Here is a 19,807-nt window from a genome sequence, read left to right on the forward strand (position 1 = left end):
TTGCATAACTTTCCATGAAATGATGTAGAATTAACATTTTAAAATACTGCTCAGATCGTGGAATACATTGCTCCGTCCAGAAGACTAATTGCATAATCTCTAATTGTAACTTTGTTTTGTGTGTTCTTGCTGAGAATTTTCAATCTTGTAATTTTCTACTTCCACTTAGGATCTGACTAGGAGAAAAGTTATGGAGACTGTTATTTACTTCTTTTAATGTTCTCGAAAAATGGTTCGGTATACATTGAAATATTACTTACTTGGAAAACGTTCAGTCTATCTTTCATTGTATATTTGAATTCTTTGTACTCTGGATTAATTAAAATGTATTTTATTGGTCTTCATTCTACCCTTGTGACTAGCTTTTTAATTAATAATATGTTGCAGTTAATTGTACTGTGTGACGCTATATTACTCCTTTTCAACAAGTTTATATTAGGGTTATCCTATTGATGACTTCTTTTTGAAGCTCTCATCTCACCTCCCTAACAACCGTGCGGTTGCTACATGACGTAATTCCCAGGCTCCGACCGGCGCGGGACGCCTGGCGGCGGCTGTACCAGCAACAAGAGTATGGTGGAGGGGTAGGCCGTTGCTAGGCTGTTTTCAGGCTCGATGGAGCGGCAGGACGCGCTCGTCGTGGCCAGGCCCCCGGCGCTGCAACGCGACCGAGCGGAGAGTGAGACTCCGCGGATTCGAGCTGCGCCTGCGGACGCTATCTGTCAGCACCGCTGAAGATATAGAAGGTGAGCGGTAAAGTTAATTCCCCCTCCGAGGAGAGCCGGCAGCTCTCCGCGATACAACGGGCTCGCTCGTCGGATGGAGGGGGCGCCCGGGCGCAAACCTGTCCCGGACTGGACCCCCACAGATACTCCAAAGTGATGCAGATATGTTCAAGTGTTTTTAAGTCTTTCTTTTTGAAAATCAAGATATATTTCAACAATTAAACCCAAATTACAATTCCGCGCTTCACGCATTTTCTTAATTTTTTATGATAATTTTCATAAACGGAATGGCATGGGAGATCGTTCGAACGGATTTGTTTCTGGCTAGTCCCACTTCCGTCTCAATTCCCGAAGCTCCGTAAATGTTTTCCCTCAAAAATGTTTCCAGGTCGCTGTTGCTTCAACTGCCCTCTCGGTAGAATATTTCAGATCGCAACTTGCTGTGTTTTCCTGGAAGCCCTCCAGTATTTTCGCCAATCGTTTTAAATCCGCCTACTCTTGTAACTGTCCCTTCTGTTATAGCAAACAATTTCTCCTTATTTATTATATCAAATCCTTTTTATTATATGGACCACTTTTGTATCATATCATCTCATAGCTTGCTATCTCAGTTTCTTCACTCTTACATGAGTAGACCCTCGTTCCATTAAATCTCGTTGACATCTAACTTGAGGCATTGACAACCTTTCTAGACTGTGGATTGCAGACTGTACCACAATTTAACACTGTTCAAGGTTAGACCCAAGCAGTATTTCACAATGTTCGATCAGCCATATCCCCCTCCATTTAAAAGGTCTGGGGAGAGAATATGTTTTTAGAATCGCTTTTTGATTTCTTTCAACTTTCTCTAGTCTTGAGTTGGGAATAATACTCGTTTATATTGTCCAAATACTTACAATGGTAATTCTGTCAGGGGACTGAGTGGAACCTTCGCAACATGAGAGCTTTTAAACACCTTTGTCATCTCAATAATAGCAAGTTATTAATTGGTCAGTTTATGAATTCCCAATGTAAAAGGTTGATTGTGATAGCAACAATAGTTGCAATTAAGAACTGTGCAATATATGAAGTGACTTGGAATGCTCTGAGTGATATGATCATGTACATTAGAGTGCAAGTTCCCCATTGTCTTTTAGATATTTAATGGAATATATCCATCTTCTACATTGGAGTGTAACAGTAGAGATGCCATGAATGTCCTCCAAACAGCAATCCAATCTGGCACTGTCCTGATTTGAATAATTCAGTGCACCACCTTGCTGTTTATTTATGGAAGATATGGCCAATAATTCTCTTTGTGATAATGTCCTGTTTGTGCTTCTATCTACTTATTATTTTAGATTCCGTTATAGCTCTTTAGGCAACATGGAAACACTGGGGAAAGTTAGTCACTATTTGTTATGTACTTAAATTTGTATAAAGCGGTATAATACTATGGGTATAACTGAACTAAGAAGTTATAACTGATAGGTGTTTCTCCACCTCCCACCTGCAGACCTAAAGGAAATAGACTAAGGCATGGTTGAATAAAAATCATAGCTGTAAATCTGGAATTGCAAGGGAGGGAGGAACTCGGTGATTATACAATGATCAGGATAGTGGTACTGAGCAAATTGTAGGAGTTGCAGGCTGACAGGTCTCTGGCACCTGGTGGTCATTATCCTAGATTTTAAAATAAGTGGGCATTGAGGTAGTTGATGCATTGGTTTTAGATTTGGGGAGGATTCCATTAGCTTGTGAAATAGAAAATGTCATTCTTTTATTCAAAAATGGAGGGGGACAGAAACTACAGGCTAGTTAGCTTAATATCTGCCATGGGGGGCATGTTAGGAGCTATTATTAAAGACAGGGGACTTGGGAAAAATCCAAGGTAGTCAAACATTTGCAGGAAAATCATATTTGACCAATTTATTGAATTATTTGAAGTAACATGTAGTGTGGATAAAAGGGAACTGGTAATATGTTATACTTGGATTTCTGGAAGGCATTTGAAAGTAAAAGCTCATGGTGTAACATTGAAATGAAACAGAAAATGCTGAAAAACTCAGCAAGTCAGACGGTATCTGTGGAAAGTGGAACAGTTAATGTTTCAGGTGTAGGGCCCTTCATATCTGAGAAAGAGTGTAGCAAGTAACAGAGAGGTTGGGGAAAGGCAATGGCTGGAACAAAGGGAAATTCTCTGATATGGCAAAATAATGTACACTAAATATCCCTGTAACAGCATCATAATGAGATCCCAAAATATGATTGATATAACATTGCATGTTCATATTTGGGGAACCATATGCTACTTTTAACTTCATAGAATTTTGAGCAACTCTGTGTGAGGCTTTAAAATACTACTTGTCAGAACTTTATCAAAAACTGAATTTAATACAAATGCCAAGTTTCAGTTTGCTAAAGAGATTTAAGGTTCAAGATGTATGTAGTTTTTTTTTGAATCTCTGAATCAGACTGATGGCTATACAGCCCATCCTACTGGAGCAATCCCATCAGTCCTATTCCATAGAACCATAGAACAATACAGCACAATACAGGCCCTTCAGCCCACCATGTTGTGCCGACCTTTAAACCATGACTAAGACTAACTAACCCCTTCCTTCCACATATCCCCCTATTTTAAATTCCCCATATGCTTTTCTAACAATCTCTTGAACTTAACCAACATTTCAGCCTCCACCACGACCCCAGGCGGCGCATTCCATGCACCAACCACTCTCTGGGTGAAAAACCTCCCTCTGATATCTTCCTTGAACTTCCCACCCATTACCTTAAAGCCATGCCCTCTTGTATTGAGCATTGGTGCCCTGGGAAAGAGGCGCTGGCTGTCCACTCTATCTATTCCTCTTAATATTTTGTATACCTCTATCATGTCTCCCCTTATCCTCCTCCTCTCCAATGAGTAAAGCCCTAGCTCCCTTAGTCTCTCCTCATAATCCATACTCTCTAATCCAGGCAGCATCCTGGTTGGAGAGTTTGATATTGAGTCCTGCAAGCTGCAACATGCCCAGTCAAATAATGAGATGTTGTTCCATGAGCTTGCATTGGGCCTTGTTTTAACAGTGCAGGAGGCCACAGACAGAGATCAGAGTTGGATGGTGAATTAAGTGGCAGGCTTGGGTCACTCCAGTGGATGAATCATTGGTGCTCCACAAAGTCATCTTTTTTCCCCAATCCGTGTTTGATCTCTCCAATGTAGAGGAGGCCACATTGTGACACTGAATGTAGTACCAGATTGGAAGGAGTGAAGGTGAACTACTGCCTTACCTGGAAGGATTGTTTAGGTCCCTGGATGGTGTGACAGGAAGAGGTAAAAGGATGGGTATTGCACATTCTCTCTTTCTCAGTACTGATGAAGAGTTCTAGACTTGAAACAGTAACTGTTTCACTTTCCACAGATACTGTCTGACTTGCTGAGTCTTTCGAGCATTTTTTTGTTTTATTTCAGAGTTCCAGTATCTACAGTTTTATTTTCATTTATGTTAATATATTGGTGAGGGTGGAAGATTAATTGGCAACAGGAGGCAGAGAGTAGGCACAAATGGTTTTTCTGTTGGTGAGATGTAACAAATGTATGCCACAGGAATTGGTGTTGGGCCTCAGCTTTTAGGATGAAGGCAACAATGGTATGATTGTTAACTATTCTGATGACATAAAAAGTATGGGAAAGTAAGTTTTGAAATGGACATTAAAGTGGCTACAAAGGTATAGATAGGATAAGTGAATAGGCACAGAATTGGCAAAGGATTATAATGTGGGAAAATGTGAAATTGTCCATTTTGACAAAATAAAAAAGAATCATTTTATCTAAATGGTGAGAGATTGTAGAGGTCTAAAACGCAGAAGGGTCTGGTTATTCGTGCTGATTCACAAAAGGAATGTAATTAGGAAAGCTGAAAGAATATTATCATTTATTGAAAGGGGAATTGAATACAAAAGTAGGGAGGTTATGCTTCATTTATGAGGGGCTTTGGTGGCACCACATCTGACATACTGCAAGGAAGGATTTGAATGTGTTGGAAGCAATTCAGTAAAGATATACTATACTGATACTTGGAATGGGTAGATTATTTTATGAGGAAAGATTGAGAGGCTAGGCTTAAATTTAGAAAATTGAGGTGACTTGATTGAAATGTATGATCCTGAGGGGTCTTGACGGGGTCAGTGTGAAGGGGATGCTTCTTCTAATGGGAGAATCTGGTACTCTGGATTACCGTTTTTAAAAATAAGGGGTCACCCATTTAAGACAGGTGAAGCAAAATTTTTACTCCATTTTTTGAAATTCTATTCCTCAAAGGGCCATGGAAGCTGAATATTTTTAAAGCAAAGGTAGAGAAGTACTTAAGAAAGGGGAGAAATATTACAGGTAGACAGGAATGTGAAGTTGAGGTTACAGTCAGATCAGTCAATATCTTATTAAATGATGGAGCAGCCTTGAGGCTGAGTAACCTGCTCGTAATTCATACGCATGGATGTATAAATGGACTCGGGGTGGCAGATCTGGGATTTGTGGCTCTGATTGTTGGGAAATCTAAAACTAGTTATAACGATAAGGTAATTAATAATGTCAATAATATTTCAAGCAAAACATCTTTATCCAGAGAGTGGTTAGAATAGAGAGCTTGCTGTAACATGGATTAGTTGAGTTAATAAGTATAGATGTAGTGAAGGGAAATAAGTATTTAAGGGAGAATGATCAGGAGTTGTGCTGAAGTTAGATGAAATGTGGGAAAGGAGATTCATTTGAAGTGTGTATAAACTGGTATAAACTTGGGGTTAAGTGATATGAATTACATTCTGTAATAAGGTGGTTGTTAAATTGTCTTAATAGGGTTAATGTGCACCCAAGCTAACGGTGTCCCATTGGGATAGGAGGCAAGTGAAATCAGAATCAGCAAATATAAATGATGTGCAATCATGGCTTGTGTAGTTTGTTTACCTCAGTCATATCAGGTGACCTCACTTAACTGCACAGACGAAACTTTTTCTTCAGCTTTCCAGTGCAAAATCCATGTTGTTCTCTGGTTTCTCCCCTACGTCCTTTTATGCCCTCTTTGAGATCATCGTGTCCGTGATTTTGATTTTCAATGATATATTCAATGATTGATTGTTTTTCCTCTTTCCCTTCAAATGAACCATCAGCATACCTTCTACCCTTGAAAAATCGAATATCCCATCCCCAACTTCCTTTCCTTTCTGGAGTATTTGATTGTGTCATCAGCTCCTAGTTCAATACTCATCTTTCCTAGAATGCGTATGATCTTTCTCCAGTCAAGTTTCCATCCCTGCTACTGGACTCAAAGTTGCAAATGACATTCGATATGAGTGTTCTTGATTTGTCTGCAACCTTTAGTATGGTTCACCTCCAATGTCATCCTGCTGTCTGGGGTTGCACTTGCATATTCCACTTTCACCTATTCAGTAACCAGAGATTCACCAACAACTGCTTATTATCCACTTGTATAACATTACCACCAGCGTTTTTCCTAGATCTACCCTAGGCCATTTTTTCATCATCTGCATGTAATTTTTCAGCAATATCATTTAAAACATTAGTTTTTGCATATAGGATGAACATTCCAAGCTGCACTTTGCTACCACTCCTGTCAGACTCTTCATTGTATCTGAATTGTCAGATTTGTTGACTAGTACTAAAAGAGCAAATATTTTCTGTCATTATATATTGTAAAACCTAAATCATTGCCTTTGAATTCCCACCATCAGGTCTGTTCCCTAGCTAGCTTTTCTATGCATTTATCTTGCAAATACTTGAGACTGAACCAGACCATTCAACTGTGCTGCATTTGTGCTCTAGATGAGCTTCTGACCAGATGACACTAAAATCTGAAAAGTTCTCTGGATCGAATGACCTACATCTGAGGGTTGTAAAATAGATCCACTATCGCTGCAGGTGTGGGGAAGTGCTCAAATACATTATTAAGGATATGGTAACAGGGCCTTTACAAATCATTAATAAGTAGAGTCAGTGGGGTTTTATGGGAGGTGTATTGTGATTGATAAGCAATAGTTTTTGAGGGTGTGATTAGCAGGCAGGGAAAGAGGAACCAGTGGATGTTGAATTTTCAGAATGTTTTTGATAAGCTCCTACACAAAAGGTGGTTACACAAAAACAAAGTTCATAAGATTAAGAGTAATGTCAAACTTTTAAAACGGCAAGAATAAATGGGTCATTTTCAAGTTTGTGGCTGTTTTTGGTAGAGTGCAACAAGGATCAGTACAGGGGCCTGGGCTGCCTGCAGTCTACAGACGAAAGGACAGAGTATCATGTTTCCATATTTGATTTGAAAGCAATTTTTGAGGAAGATGTAAAGAGTGTATAAAAGAATATAGACAGACAGGCTAAATGAGGGAGGAAGAGGTTGATGGATAGGGTACAATGAGAGGAAATGTGAGATTATTCATTTTGGTAGGAAGAATGAAAAATCAGAATTTTTTTTAATGTTTAGGAGCTAGTAAATTTGGGTGAGCTGAGTGATTTGGCTGTGTTGGTATACGAAATGTGGAAAGTTAAAATGTAGATGCATCGAGAAGTTTGGAAACACATCACTGGTTTAGTTAGAAGAGTGGAACGTGTTGCTCCAAACGTATGGCCTCTTGGTAAGACCACATCTGGAAAATATGTTCTGTTTTAGTGTCCATTTTAAAGGAAGGAGGCAATACAGTGAAGATTCACTAATTCCTAGGTTGTTGCTCAGTGAAGAATGATTGAGAAGCATGATATAGTGGCTGCTTTATAACTGAGCATGAAGTACATTTTTAAAAAAACTGATAATGTTTATACGGAGAAGCTGTTGCCTTTAATTGTAGAGGCAAAAACTGGAGAATATATTTTGTTTATTTTCTTATCCCATGGGCTGTGGATGTTCAAATTTTAAATATATTCAAAGGTAAGATTAATAAATGCTAGGACATTTAAAGATTCAGGGGATTTTGGAAATTGGGTGGAAAGTGAAGTTGAGCTCAAAAACTGGCAACAATATTAAATAGTGAATAAGCCGGAGGTGCTAGAAATTCATATTTTTGGCTCTGTTATCTGTGCACAACCAAGGTCACCCCTTTCATTCTCCTAATGTCACTTGATTCCACCTGCCTCATCTCAAGTGTTGCCAAAACCATCATCCATCCCTTCGTTACCTATAGAGACTTGCCTACCCTCCAAGGCCAACCTAAGCCCTCCACGCAGTAACCATGAACTTATTTAAAAACTGTGCTGCTTCTGTTGCATCGAGTTCTGTTCATCCATTACCAGTGTGCTCACTGATCTGCAATTTAAATCACTCTGCCCTTAGCAGCCATGCCCGGGGTAATGAAGCTTTAAGTTTGAAATTACTATCTATACCTCTCCACCTCTGTGCAGTCTTCTGAAAGCATGAATTTCCAGGAATGACAGCAGAGGGAGGGGAGAATCAGAAATTCTGTGATGATGCAATTCCCAAATGAACAATCCAAGCTAACTTTAACCATTTTGGTTTAGTCACTATTGAATAGTTTGGCTTTTTATATAATGCCTTTTGGGACCCATTAAAGAGTTTCTATCCTGTAAGGATCTTGCCAGGCTGTTTACAGGGATCGCCATGACAGTAAATCCCAAAGTAGTTTTTGTATCTTCATACTCTCCTGCTCCTCCATTAGGTGGAAGGCTAGACGAGCAGCCAGTTCTCCTCTCAACAAGTAAAACAATAGCTTGCATTTTGCATGCTTTTAACTGACAGAAGAAGTTTTTAAGTATGTTGTAGAAATGTTAGCAAACCAAACTTGACACTGAGCTTTATGAGGAAAGAGTAAAAAAAGATTCAGAAGTTCTAAGAAGCATTTTAACCAAGATTTAGAGAAGGAAAGTCAAAGCTTGAGGCTAGGAGTCTGGTGGCAGGGCTGACATTGGTGCTGTGAAAGAAACTGCAGATGCTTATTAAGCTAGAGTCAGGAATGCAGAATTTTCAGTTGATGTAGGCTTGGATGAGGTCACAGAGGTAGGGAGGTGCAAGACCAGGGAGAAATTTGAACAGATGGTTGACTATTTGAAGTTTCAGTTATTTTTGAACCAAGTGTTTCTTGTAAATGAGCATTATTGGAGGAGATGGGTAGAGGGCTGGTGGAATGATGTTGTCATTGTGTGGGAATCTGAATGTTTTTTGGGGTGAGGTCATTAGAGCAAACATGTCAGTAATAAATAGTGAGTCAATGATAGATCGTTGGAAACCTTGGATGTTGCAGTGCAGAACTGGATAATGAAGCTTTTGCAGGTGACTCTGGCTATATCGGATGGATAGCAATGGAACTGGACAAGTTAAAAGAGTAGTGGATAGTGTTTAGTTGTGTCAAAGGCTGCTGACCGATCATGGAAGAGGCTCAATGCACAAATCATAATGCTAAATCAAGTTTCGATTTATGTAATTTCTGCCAAGGTTGTGAAAAGTGCTGTGTAATTCAGTTCTTTCTGGTGTGGAGGGGTTCAGTGCCAATGTAAGTGTACTCTTAAAAAAAAAGATTTTTTGAAACCTGTTCCTGTTGCCCTGCAGCCTGAGCTGCTAGTTTATTCCTCTTAATTGCTTTGTGATACATCAATGAATTGATATGTCAATGATTTGATAATTGAATTAGAAATGAGCAGGCAAAATAGGTGTTATTTTTTCAGTGGCTGTTGTTCATTTGATCAAAGGAAGTGTTTTGACCATGTGTTGGATTGGCGTACCAATGTAAATATATATCAGCCTTTCTATGAGTCAAATGAACTATCGCTGGAAACATGGCATCAAGTGAAGCAGAATATATTATTGGCACTGATGAAAAAGTGTGAGTCCACCTTGCAGGTCCATATATTGTACCAATCTGAGTTGAATCACTTTTTGTCCAATTGGTATTGAATTCGGTTAAAGGCAATATTCAGATCAAGCACTGAAATTCCTCTGACATACTGGGGCTGATAAAATGATGCTTGCTTTTGATGCTGTAAGGGACTAGGCATGTAAAGAGACACAATGCAAATGGCAAAGTTCACCATTCTGAGATATATCATCTCCATTAGCTTGGTCCTTTTTTATGACCAGTAGTTTCATTCTTGCCTCTGAATCAGAGGACGATTTCATGTCCTACATTAGGACTTGAGTACACAATCTAGGTAGGCATTTCACTGAATAACAGGGGGTTTGCATTGTCACAAATTTTGCCTTTCAACTGAGGCTAAGCTCTTATGTGTTCAGGCAAGAGTAGGTTATTTTGTAGTCCTGTTTCGTAATAAGCAAGAGACTTCTCTCTCCCCAGGGTAGTATGGATACTTCAAATAACATCAATTTCTTCAGTTCTTTATGGCATTGGTGATACTACATTTGGAGTACTGTGCACAGTATTTAGGAAATTGTAAATGTACTGGAAGTAATTTAGAGAAAGTTTACCAGACAAATACCAGGAAAAGTAAGACAGGCTAGGTTTGTATCTGTAGGGTTGTAACTGGAGTTTAGAAGAGTGAATGCAACTTGATTGATAGGATTTTGAGGGGTCTTGGAAGAATAGAGAGAGAATGTTTCCTCTATGGGAGAACATAGCTCTAGGGCTCACTACTCAAAAAAACCATTTAAGACAGATGAGGCAAAATATTTTCTGAGGATTGTGAGTCTTTGGTACTCTGTTCAACGGGCAATAGAAGGAGAGTTTTTGAATATTTTCAAGCCAGAGTTAGATTCTTAATAAGTAAGGGAATAAAAGGTTTTCAGCGTTAGGTGGGGGGATCTTAGAGTTAAGGTTATAATCAGATAAGCCATGATCATTGTAAATGGTGAAACAAGCTTGAGCGACCAAGTGGCCTACCCTTGCCCCTAACTTGCATGTTTGTTAGAAAACTAGATTGTTCAGCTGTTCACATCATGCTGATATAAAATATTGGCTGCACTTCCGAGTAATTTATTGACATTAATAGTATTCTGAAGATACTGGCAGCACTGCACAAAACTATTTCCACCTTCACAGATTTTAATCTTTGCCTAATTCTTTCTTTAATTCATAGGTGACTATGGAGATCAGCGGTCTCCCACTGGAGCTGTGGCGTCTGATCCTTGCATATTTGCCTCTCCCAGATCTGGGTCGTTGCTGTGTGGTGTGCAGGGCTTGGTATGAACTGATAATCAGTCTGGATAATACTCGATGGAGGCAGTTGTGTCTTGGATGCAATGAATGCAAACACCCAAACTGGCCAAATCAACCTGATGTTGAACCACATTCCTGGCGGGAAGCATTTAGGCAACACCATTTAGCTTCTAAAATTTGGACCAAAAATGCCCAGGACATGGAGTCCTCAAACTGCTTGCATTTATTTCGGCGGAAGAAGGATCGAAAAACTATATTCGTCGGCCCAACAAGTGAACATCTGAACCTCAGGAGTGCCTTAGCTGTTGCCAATGTGTATGATAAGATTTTTGTTTGCCCTGGTGTATATGAAGAACAGAATGAGGTGATTTTAAAGGTCCCTGTAGAAATAATTGGACTTGGGAAGTTAGGGGATGTGGCACTCCTTGTTAGCTTTGACCAACACTGTCCAACAGCACGGCTGTGCAATTTGGTCCTCATGCCTGCGTGGTTCACACCTGTTGTGTACAAGGTGAGCATTTATTCTAAAATGTTTGGCAGGGATGTGGGAAATTCAAGATGAAAAATTGCCAAGTTCCGTCAGGTTGATCTATTTCCTAATAGTTACATGACACAGTGATAATGGAGTTGATCCAGACAGGAGATGAAGTAAAATACCAGGGTGGAGGACTTTGGAAAACATAGGTCTTCTTGACATAACCTATGTTAAATGTCTCTGATGTTCTGAATGTTTGGTTTGTCATGGATTAAGCAAGGATTATGTATCTGTTAGAAAGAGACCTTTCACCTCATAAAATTATGACTTAAAAATTGAATTAACTGTAGGATGGTTTGTGACACTGTGCCCAAATTCCATTGTTTGTTTAATGTAATGCAGCTCACTCTCCCATTGACCAGTCAAACTTCAGAGTGTAGAAATACATCATTGCTTTTTGAATTTTATGCTCACCCAAGTTTGGGACTTAACTATTGGGGAATGAAATATTTTGTTTCAGAATCTTGGATCAGTAAGTTGGATTCTCTTAATTGTCATCCAGCACTATCTGATACTCTTCAACTGTAGACTGGTGAGTTTCACGGCAGTGGTAGGGAAGCTATTGGAGAGGATTCTTAGGAATAGGATTTATGAGTACTTGGAAAACCATGGCCTAAATAGGGACAGTCAGCATGGCTTTGTGCGGGGCAAGTCATGTCTTACTAACTTGATTGGGTTTTTCAAGGAGATGACTGAGGTGATTGATGGAAGTAGAGCTGTGAATGTTGTCAACGTGGATGTCTACATGTGGATGTTGTCTACGTAGATTTTGTAAGACATTTGACAAGGTCCCTCATGGTAGGCTCATGCAGAAGATTAAGATACATGGGATCCACGGTTACTTGGCCATTTGGATTCAGAATTGGCATGCCCATAGAAGACACAGGATAGTAGTGGATGGGACTCATTCTGGCTGGAGGTCTGTGACTAGTGGTGTTCCACAGGGATCTGTACTGGAACCTCTGCTGTTTGTGATATACACTATATAAATGACCTGGATGAAAATGTGGATGGGTAGGTTAATAAGTTCGTAGACGATGCAAAGATTGGTGGTGTTGTGGATAGTGTTGAAGATTGCCAAAGGATACAGCAGGATGTAGATTAGTTGCAGATATGGGCAGAGAAATGGTAGATGGAGTTTAATCCTACCAAATGTGAGGTGCTGCACTTTGGGAGATCAAATGTAAAGGGACAGTACACTGTTAATGGCAAGACCCTTAACAGTGTTAATGTACAGAGGGATCCTGGGGTCCAAGTTCATAGCTCCCTGAAAATGGCTGCACAGGTTGATAAGGTGGTAAAGGCGGCGTGTGGGATGCTTGCCTTCACTAGTCGAGGCATTGAGTTCAAGAGTCAGGAGGTTATGTTGCAGCTTTATAAAACTCTAGTTAGGCCACATCTGGAGTATTGCATTCAATTCTGGCTGCCCCATTATAGGAAAGATGTAGAGGCTTTGGAGAGGGTGCAGAAGTAGTTTACCAGGATGCTGCCTGGATTAGAGGGCATGTGCTACGTGGAGAGGTTAGATAAACTTGGGTTGTTTTTCCTGGAGTGGCAGAGGCTGAGGGAAGACCAGATAGAAGTTTATGAGAGCCATAGACAGAGCCGGTATCTTTTTCACAAGGTCAAAATGCTCTAATAATAGAGGGCATGCGCTTAAGGTGAGAGGGGGTAAGTTCAAAGGAGATGTGTGGGCAAGTTTTTGATACACAGAGAGTGGTGGGTGCCCGGAATGCACTGCCAGGGGTGGTATTGGAGGCAAATATGATAGAGGCTCTTAGGCACATGAATGTGCAGAGAATGGAGGAATATGGACATTGTGTAGGCAGAAGGGATTAGGCGTTTAATTATTAGTTTAATTAGTGCGGCTCAACATCATGGACCAAAGGACCTGTTCCTGTGTTGTGCTGTACTGTTCTGTGTTCTACTTCCTACATCAGCCATCCTGTGTTCTGGACTCAGGTTGCCAGTTTATCAGTCTGGCTTTTCCTACTGGGAGTTGGATGGAGATGGACAACTCAATTCACCGAGATCCTTTCAGCTAGCAGATGAAAAATTTGCCCTGTGTTTTTGGGTTGGGTTTGTAACTAGGTCTGAAAGGCTGCTAAAAACAAATTTGATTTAATAAAATGCCCAATCCTTAGTAAATGTCTTGTAGGGAGAGGTCTTTTATTTATATTAAAAGCAGATAATGCTGGAAATACACAGCAGGTCAGGCCGCATCTGTGGAAAGAGAAACGGAGCTAATGTTTTACCTGAAACATTGACTCTGTTTCTCTTCCTACAGATGCGGCCTGAGTATTTCCAGCATTTTCTGATTTCAGATTTCCAGCATCTGCAATTTTTTTGTTTTTTATTTACTGTATACCATTTTTGGAAATAGTTGATAATCACTCTTGGCTGGAAGCAGATCCATTAAAGGATGGTTGCGTAAATTCTACAAAGGCGCTGCTGTCTGATCTTAGTGGAAACTTGAAGTTATGGATCTATTAATATGTCACTCTTCATTGCCTTTTCTTTTGCGGAACCACATCCAATTTCTTGCAATGTGGATTTTGTGTGGGGTACAGATTTTAACGTGCAATTTATTTGAGCCTTGCTACTGAGCCAGGCCTTGTTGCTCTTTAAATTTTGAAGAGCGAGATCAAGTTGGCGCAGAGTAAATGTCAATTATATGTCTTCACTGTTTGGTAGAAAGCAATTGCCCCCTGAAAATCGGTGATATATAGCCATTTTAACTCTATATTGGGTACATATTGTCAAGCTGGCTTAATGCATCAGCCTCATATTCTTAACATTTACCTGAACTTCAGTATGTGGTTGACATTTTGCATACAGTTTTGTTTAAATGCAGTTGTCCAGTATACTGGTAATGTGACTTGCAGTCACTTGCATATTTTGAGGATGTAGCTTGCGCTGTTCCTGAATGTTATTTTCAAGACTGGGATTGATGAAATGTTAAGGTATATGGATCAAAGGGGGTTGAGATGTGGATCATTGATAGACTTAATGATGGAAAAGGCTTGAGTAGTCTATTGCCCTATTACTTAATCATCTTCTGTAATAAAAAAAAGATGTCTTAATGTCAGGGTCTTAAATCACATTGCCTGTACTTTATAATGAGACACGTTGTGCAAAAATAGTCTTGTGCTTTAGTGGACTATTTCCCATTTAGTTGACAACATTCACATTGCTGGTCTTTTATAAACCATAACCAATTAGTTAAATTTATATTTACTAGAGTATTAATTATGAACCTCTTAAGTTTGTGATCAGATAAGTTGTGCTATGGCTAAACTAATACATGGTCAAATTTTATTCTGATGATTTAAGTCATTGTGCTGTCAGGAAACAAACAGGCAAAAGGTAAAGCTATGGCCTTGCAAGTACTTTTGCTTTGGACAATATAGTTTGAAAAAGAGCTTGACAAAAATCTTATTGCTCTGGAATTTTCTTGTGGGTCTAAGCCTCCCACGCTCTTCACTCCCTGATGCAATAGGTCTGCATTTATTGGCAGCAAATCCCCCTGTGAGAACTTCCTTAGCAATACTAACTCCAATATGATCTTTAAGGCTCTGCGAAGCATAGCTGCTTCTGGTTGTAACAAGCATTATGTGGTAGGGCCTGAATAACTCCTGCCCAAAAATATAATTTGCCTGTTCAGTCATTCCCCCAGGCTTAACTGTTTGACAAACAGTTTAAATCTTTAAAGGTCTCTACAATTCAACAAAGTTCAAAAATTTAAATATTAAAAAAGGACTAAAAATTGTTTAACACACTTTCTAAAATGTAAATTACCTGAAGCTTGCCACTCTCCTGTGCAGCAGTTCTTCTCCATTGAAGTGGATGGAGTCACTAAACCTGCACCTGGAGAAGGCACATTTCCCAGAGTACCTGCTGAGAAATTGAAGGGAGTTGGAGCTTTGTTGCTGGATTCCATGAGGAGTTCAACATTGGAGTGAGTTCAGAATGACCACGGTGAGCAACATTCAGGAAGCTTAGGACTTCCACATATGCACACATCTGTGTGAGGCATCCAAATCTCCAAATAGTAACTGAGGGAAATGCAGGCAAGTTCACCTCTAAAGCAAGTCTGGGGTCATTTGTTAATGGATATGCCAGGAAGGGTCATGAATGTAAGGGATATGAACAGTGATCTTGTGTTTGGAATATATCCTAGAAATGTGAAACAGAGTATTTAGCCCATATTAGACAAATTTCAAACTTGGACTACTTTAAACTCTTCATCTTGTTTAATATCATGAGCTATAATGGGTAAAAATCTCAAAAGGATAAAACTGAAATTTCTCTCTAATCAGTCAAGAAACTCATTATATGTGGAACTGTGCCCAATTGCATTATATTGATAGCTGACGTTTTGGTTGAGACTCTGCATCAGGACTGAGAGGGAACAGAAAGATTGTCAGTATATAACAGTACGTAGTGAATTTGGATATTTTCCAGTTTCAAGTAACCCACATAGAAAGCCATAAAGCTATATTTAAAAAAAAGCAATTGTTTAGATTTTATAAAGGGGACAAACAGTACAAGAGCAAGCAAGTGGTGTTTTTAATATGTAAACAAAAACGTTAAGGAGTTTTACAAGTGTGCATAGGAAAACAAAATCATAGAAACAGGAGTAGGCCACCAGGCCCCTCAAACTGTCCCTGGCATTCAATGTAATTATGGCTGATCTACACTGGCCTCATCTTGCCTTTTGTGCCAGTTCCCCATAACCCTCAATTCCTCGATATTTCATTTATTTATCTCAACATCTCAGTACATCAACATCTATCCTGTTAAGCCCCCTTATTCTTATACGTTTGAATAAAATCACTCCTTATTCTTCTGAACTCCAAGGAATACAGACTCAAACTGTCTAGCATCTCTTGATAGGACAAGCCTCTCATCCTAGGAATTAGCCTGGTGAATCTCCTTTAGATTGCTTCTAATGCTACTATACCCTTTGTTAGGTAAGGGGACCAAAACAGTGTGCAGTGCTCAGGTGAGGCCTCACTAACACCCTATACAACTGTGACAAAACCTCCCTATTCTTAAACTCCACCCCTTTGCAAAAAAGAACAACATGCTGCTTGCCTTCTTAACTGCTTATGGTCCTGCCCGCTACCTTTTTACGATTCGTGCACTAGAATACGTAGATCCCTCTGAACTTCACTCATTTGCAGACCCTCTCTATTTAAATAATGCATCTTTTTATTTCTCTTACCAAAGTGCATGAACCTCACACTTTCCCAGATTCAACTCAATTTGGCAGTTTTTCACCCAATCACTCAGTCTATCTATATCTCGTTGCAGAATCAGTGTCCTCATCACAACGTGCCCTTCTGCCTATTTATGTATCATCAGCAAACTTGGGAACCTAACATTTTGTTCCTTCTTCTAGGTCATTAATTTAAGTAGTAAACAATTGAGGGCCAAGAACTGATCTCTGGGGTACTCCACTAGTTACATCCCTGCTGCCCGAAAAGGACCCATTTATTTCAACTCATTGTTTCTATGTGACAGCCAGTTTTCAATCCATCCTAACACACAGGAATGGGATCAATATGCTAGTGGGGAGGTTTGCTCGTACTATTGGGGGTTCAAACTGAATTGTCAGGGAACTGGGGCTCAGAGTAGATGTTCAGTTGGGGAGGTACAGTCACCCAGAGGGGAAAAAGTTAGTAAGTCCAGTAGGTAGAGCAGGTGGGTAAATGTACCTTAGGGGAATGCTAAATTGCATCTATTTTAATGCAAGGAGTCCAACTGCTAAGGTAGGTGAACTCCAAGCTTTTATTAAAACGTAGGACAATGATATTGTTGCTGTCACTCAAAAATATGGTTGAAAGACAGGCAGGACTGGCAATTTAGTAAAGTGGTGTGTAAAAATTTCAGGTGAGACAGAGGGGGGAGTGAAAGGATTTGCCTTTGCACTGTTATTCAAGGAATGCATTACTTCAGTATTGAGGGAGGATATTGTAGAAGGCTCCTCAAACAAGGCCAAGTGGATGGAGATTAGGAACAAAGAGGTGTTGCCCTTTTGCTGAAACCACCTAACAGTCAACGGCTGTAGGCAAATAGCAGAGAGATGTGATTAAAAATACGGTTATAGTGTTGGGGGATTTCAATTTCCTAATTATTGACTGTAATTGCCTTAGTGTAAAAGACTTGGGGGGGGGGGGGTGTAATTTTTGAGGTGTGTCCAGGAGAGCTTTTTGATGCAGTATGTAGATGGACCAATGAGGAAAAGAGCATAACTGGACCTTATCTTGGGGAATGTAGCTGGTCAGGTGCAGTGGGGGAGCATTTTGGAGATAATGACCATAAAGTCATAAATTTCAGAGTATTTATGGAAAAAAAGATAGGGATAGACCAGGAATAACAGTCTTAAGCTGGGGTGGGGGGAGGGCAATTAAGTAAGACAGGATCTGGCAACCATAGATTGGGAGCATCAACTTATGAGTAAGTCTACATCTGCACAGGGGAAGCGTTCAAAGGAGAAATAATGAGAGTTCAGGGCCAACATGTTCCTGTAAGGTTGAAAGCCAAGGATAATGAACAGGGAATCCTGGATATTGAGGTTTGGTTAAAGAATCAAAAGGAAGCATATGGCAGATAAAGAGAACTAAAGATGGGGGAGCTCATCAAGAGCATAAGAAATGTAGGGAGATGCTTAAAAAAAGAAATTAAGAAGGCAAAGAGGGTCACGAAATATCACTGGCAGACAGAAGTAAATCCAAAGGCATTTCATAAGTATATTAAGGGCTAAAGAAAACCAGGGAAAGAGTAGGGCCCATTAAGGACAATAGGGCAATATGTGCATGTTACTACAATGCATAGGTGAGTTCCTAAATGAATACTTTTTATCAGTATTCACTAAGGAAAGAGACTTTGTAGTTGGAGAATTCTGCAAAGGAGAAGGTGAAATTCTAGTGCAAGTCTCCATAAATAAAGAGGAGATGCTCAATGCCTTAGCAGGCTTAAAGGAGGATATATCTGCAGGGGTGGATGAGATTTGTCCTAGCGCCATTACTGTAGGAGGCGAAGGAAGAGATTGCTGGCGCTCTGACTGAGGTTCTTAACTCTTCGCTGGCCACAGATGAGGTACTAAGTGACTGGAGGATGGCAAATGTGGTTCCCCTTTTCAAGAAAGGCAGCAGGGAAAATTCTGGCAATTTCAGACCGGTGAGCCTAACATCAGCAGTAGGGAAAAATTCTGAGGGGAGGATTAATGATCACTTGGAAAGGCAGGGACTGATCAGATAGCCAGTGTGGCTTTGTCAAGGGCAAATCTCGTCTGACCAATCTGATTGAATTTTTTGAGGGTTAACTAAGTGTATTGATGAGGACAGGGCAATGCAGTGGATGTAATTTACATGGATTCAGTAAAGCAAAGTCCCACGTGGGAGTCTGATCCAAAAGCTCAGGGCCCATGGGATCCTGGGCAAGTTGGTAAATTGGCATGGCAATGGGAGACGATAGGTGATGCTAGAGGGCTAGTTTTGTTATTGGGTGCCTGCAATTAGTCGTATTCCGCAGGGGCTGGTGCTGGGACCCGTGCTGTTTGTAATATGTGAATGATTTAGATGTGGGTGTAGATTGCATGAGAAGCAGTAAGTTTGCAGATGACATGAAGATTGGTGGAATTGTGGACAATGTGGAAGGTAGACTTAGGCTACAGGGTGATATCAAGGTGTTGGTGAAATGGGCTAAGAAATGGCAGATGGAGTTTAATCCAGATAAATGTGATGTGATGCACTTTGGGAGTACTAATGAAGTTAGGACATACACCATGAATGGTAAGGTTCTAAGGAGTATTGAGGAACAGAGGGACCTTGGCATGCAAGTCCAAAAATCCTTGAAGGTGACAGTGCAGGTAGATAACGTGGTTAAGAAGGCATATGGGATACCAGCCTTCATTATTCAGGGAATTGAATACAAGTGGTGGGTTATGTTCCAACTTGATAAGACATTGGTCAGACCTCGGCTAAAGTACAGTGTGCAGTTCTGGTCACCACACGATAGGAATGACATGATAGCGGTGGAGAGGGCGCAGAAGAGATTTGCAAGGATGCTGCATGGGATGATGTGTTTCAGTTAAGAGGAGGAGGCTGGAGAGATTAGATCTGTATTCCCTGGAGTCAAGGAGGTTAAGGGGGGGGGGGGGGACACGACTGAGGTATGTGAAACTCATGGTAGGGTCTTGATAAGGTAGACCACAGAAAACGTTTCCCCTCATCAGAGGTGAATAAAACTAGGAGTCATTGACTTAGGGTAATGGATAAGAGATTTAAGGGAATCTGAGGGGGACCTTTCTCACCCAGAGTGGTGAGTACTTGGAATGCACTGTCAGAGAAAATGGTGGAAGCAGAGTCACTGACAACATTTAAAAAGTGTTTAGTTGAGCACTTAAATTGCTTAGGCATAGAAGGCTATGGGCCAGGTG

General features: G+C 40.2%; 1 protein-coding gene across 3 annotated transcripts in view; it reads left to right on the top strand.

Moving 5' to 3' along the window:
• Nucleotides 1-437: 437 nt before the first annotated feature.
• Nucleotides 438-19,807, top strand: part of fbxo10 (F-box protein 10) — a 59,283-nt gene continuing 39,913 nt past the window's right edge. Inside the window, exons 1-2 of one of the 3 annotated variants that reach the window (XM_052019705.1) lie at nucleotides 438-746; nucleotides 10,747-11,337. In XM_052019705.1, the coding sequence (XP_051875665.1) occupies nucleotides 10,753-11,337 (585 nt within the window). In that variant the 5' untranslated portion in view covers nucleotides 438-746; nucleotides 10,747-10,752. The remainder of the gene's footprint in view (nucleotides 747-10,746; nucleotides 11,338-19,807) is intronic. The other 2 variants (XM_052019706.1, XM_052019707.1) reach the window with 2 other exon arrangements.

The sequence above is a fragment of the Pristis pectinata genome, chromosome 7 (assembly GCF_009764475.1).
Source record: "Pristis pectinata isolate sPriPec2 chromosome 7, sPriPec2.1.pri, whole genome shotgun sequence".
NCBI lineage: Eukaryota > Metazoa > Chordata > Chondrichthyes > Rhinopristiformes > Pristidae > Pristis > Pristis pectinata.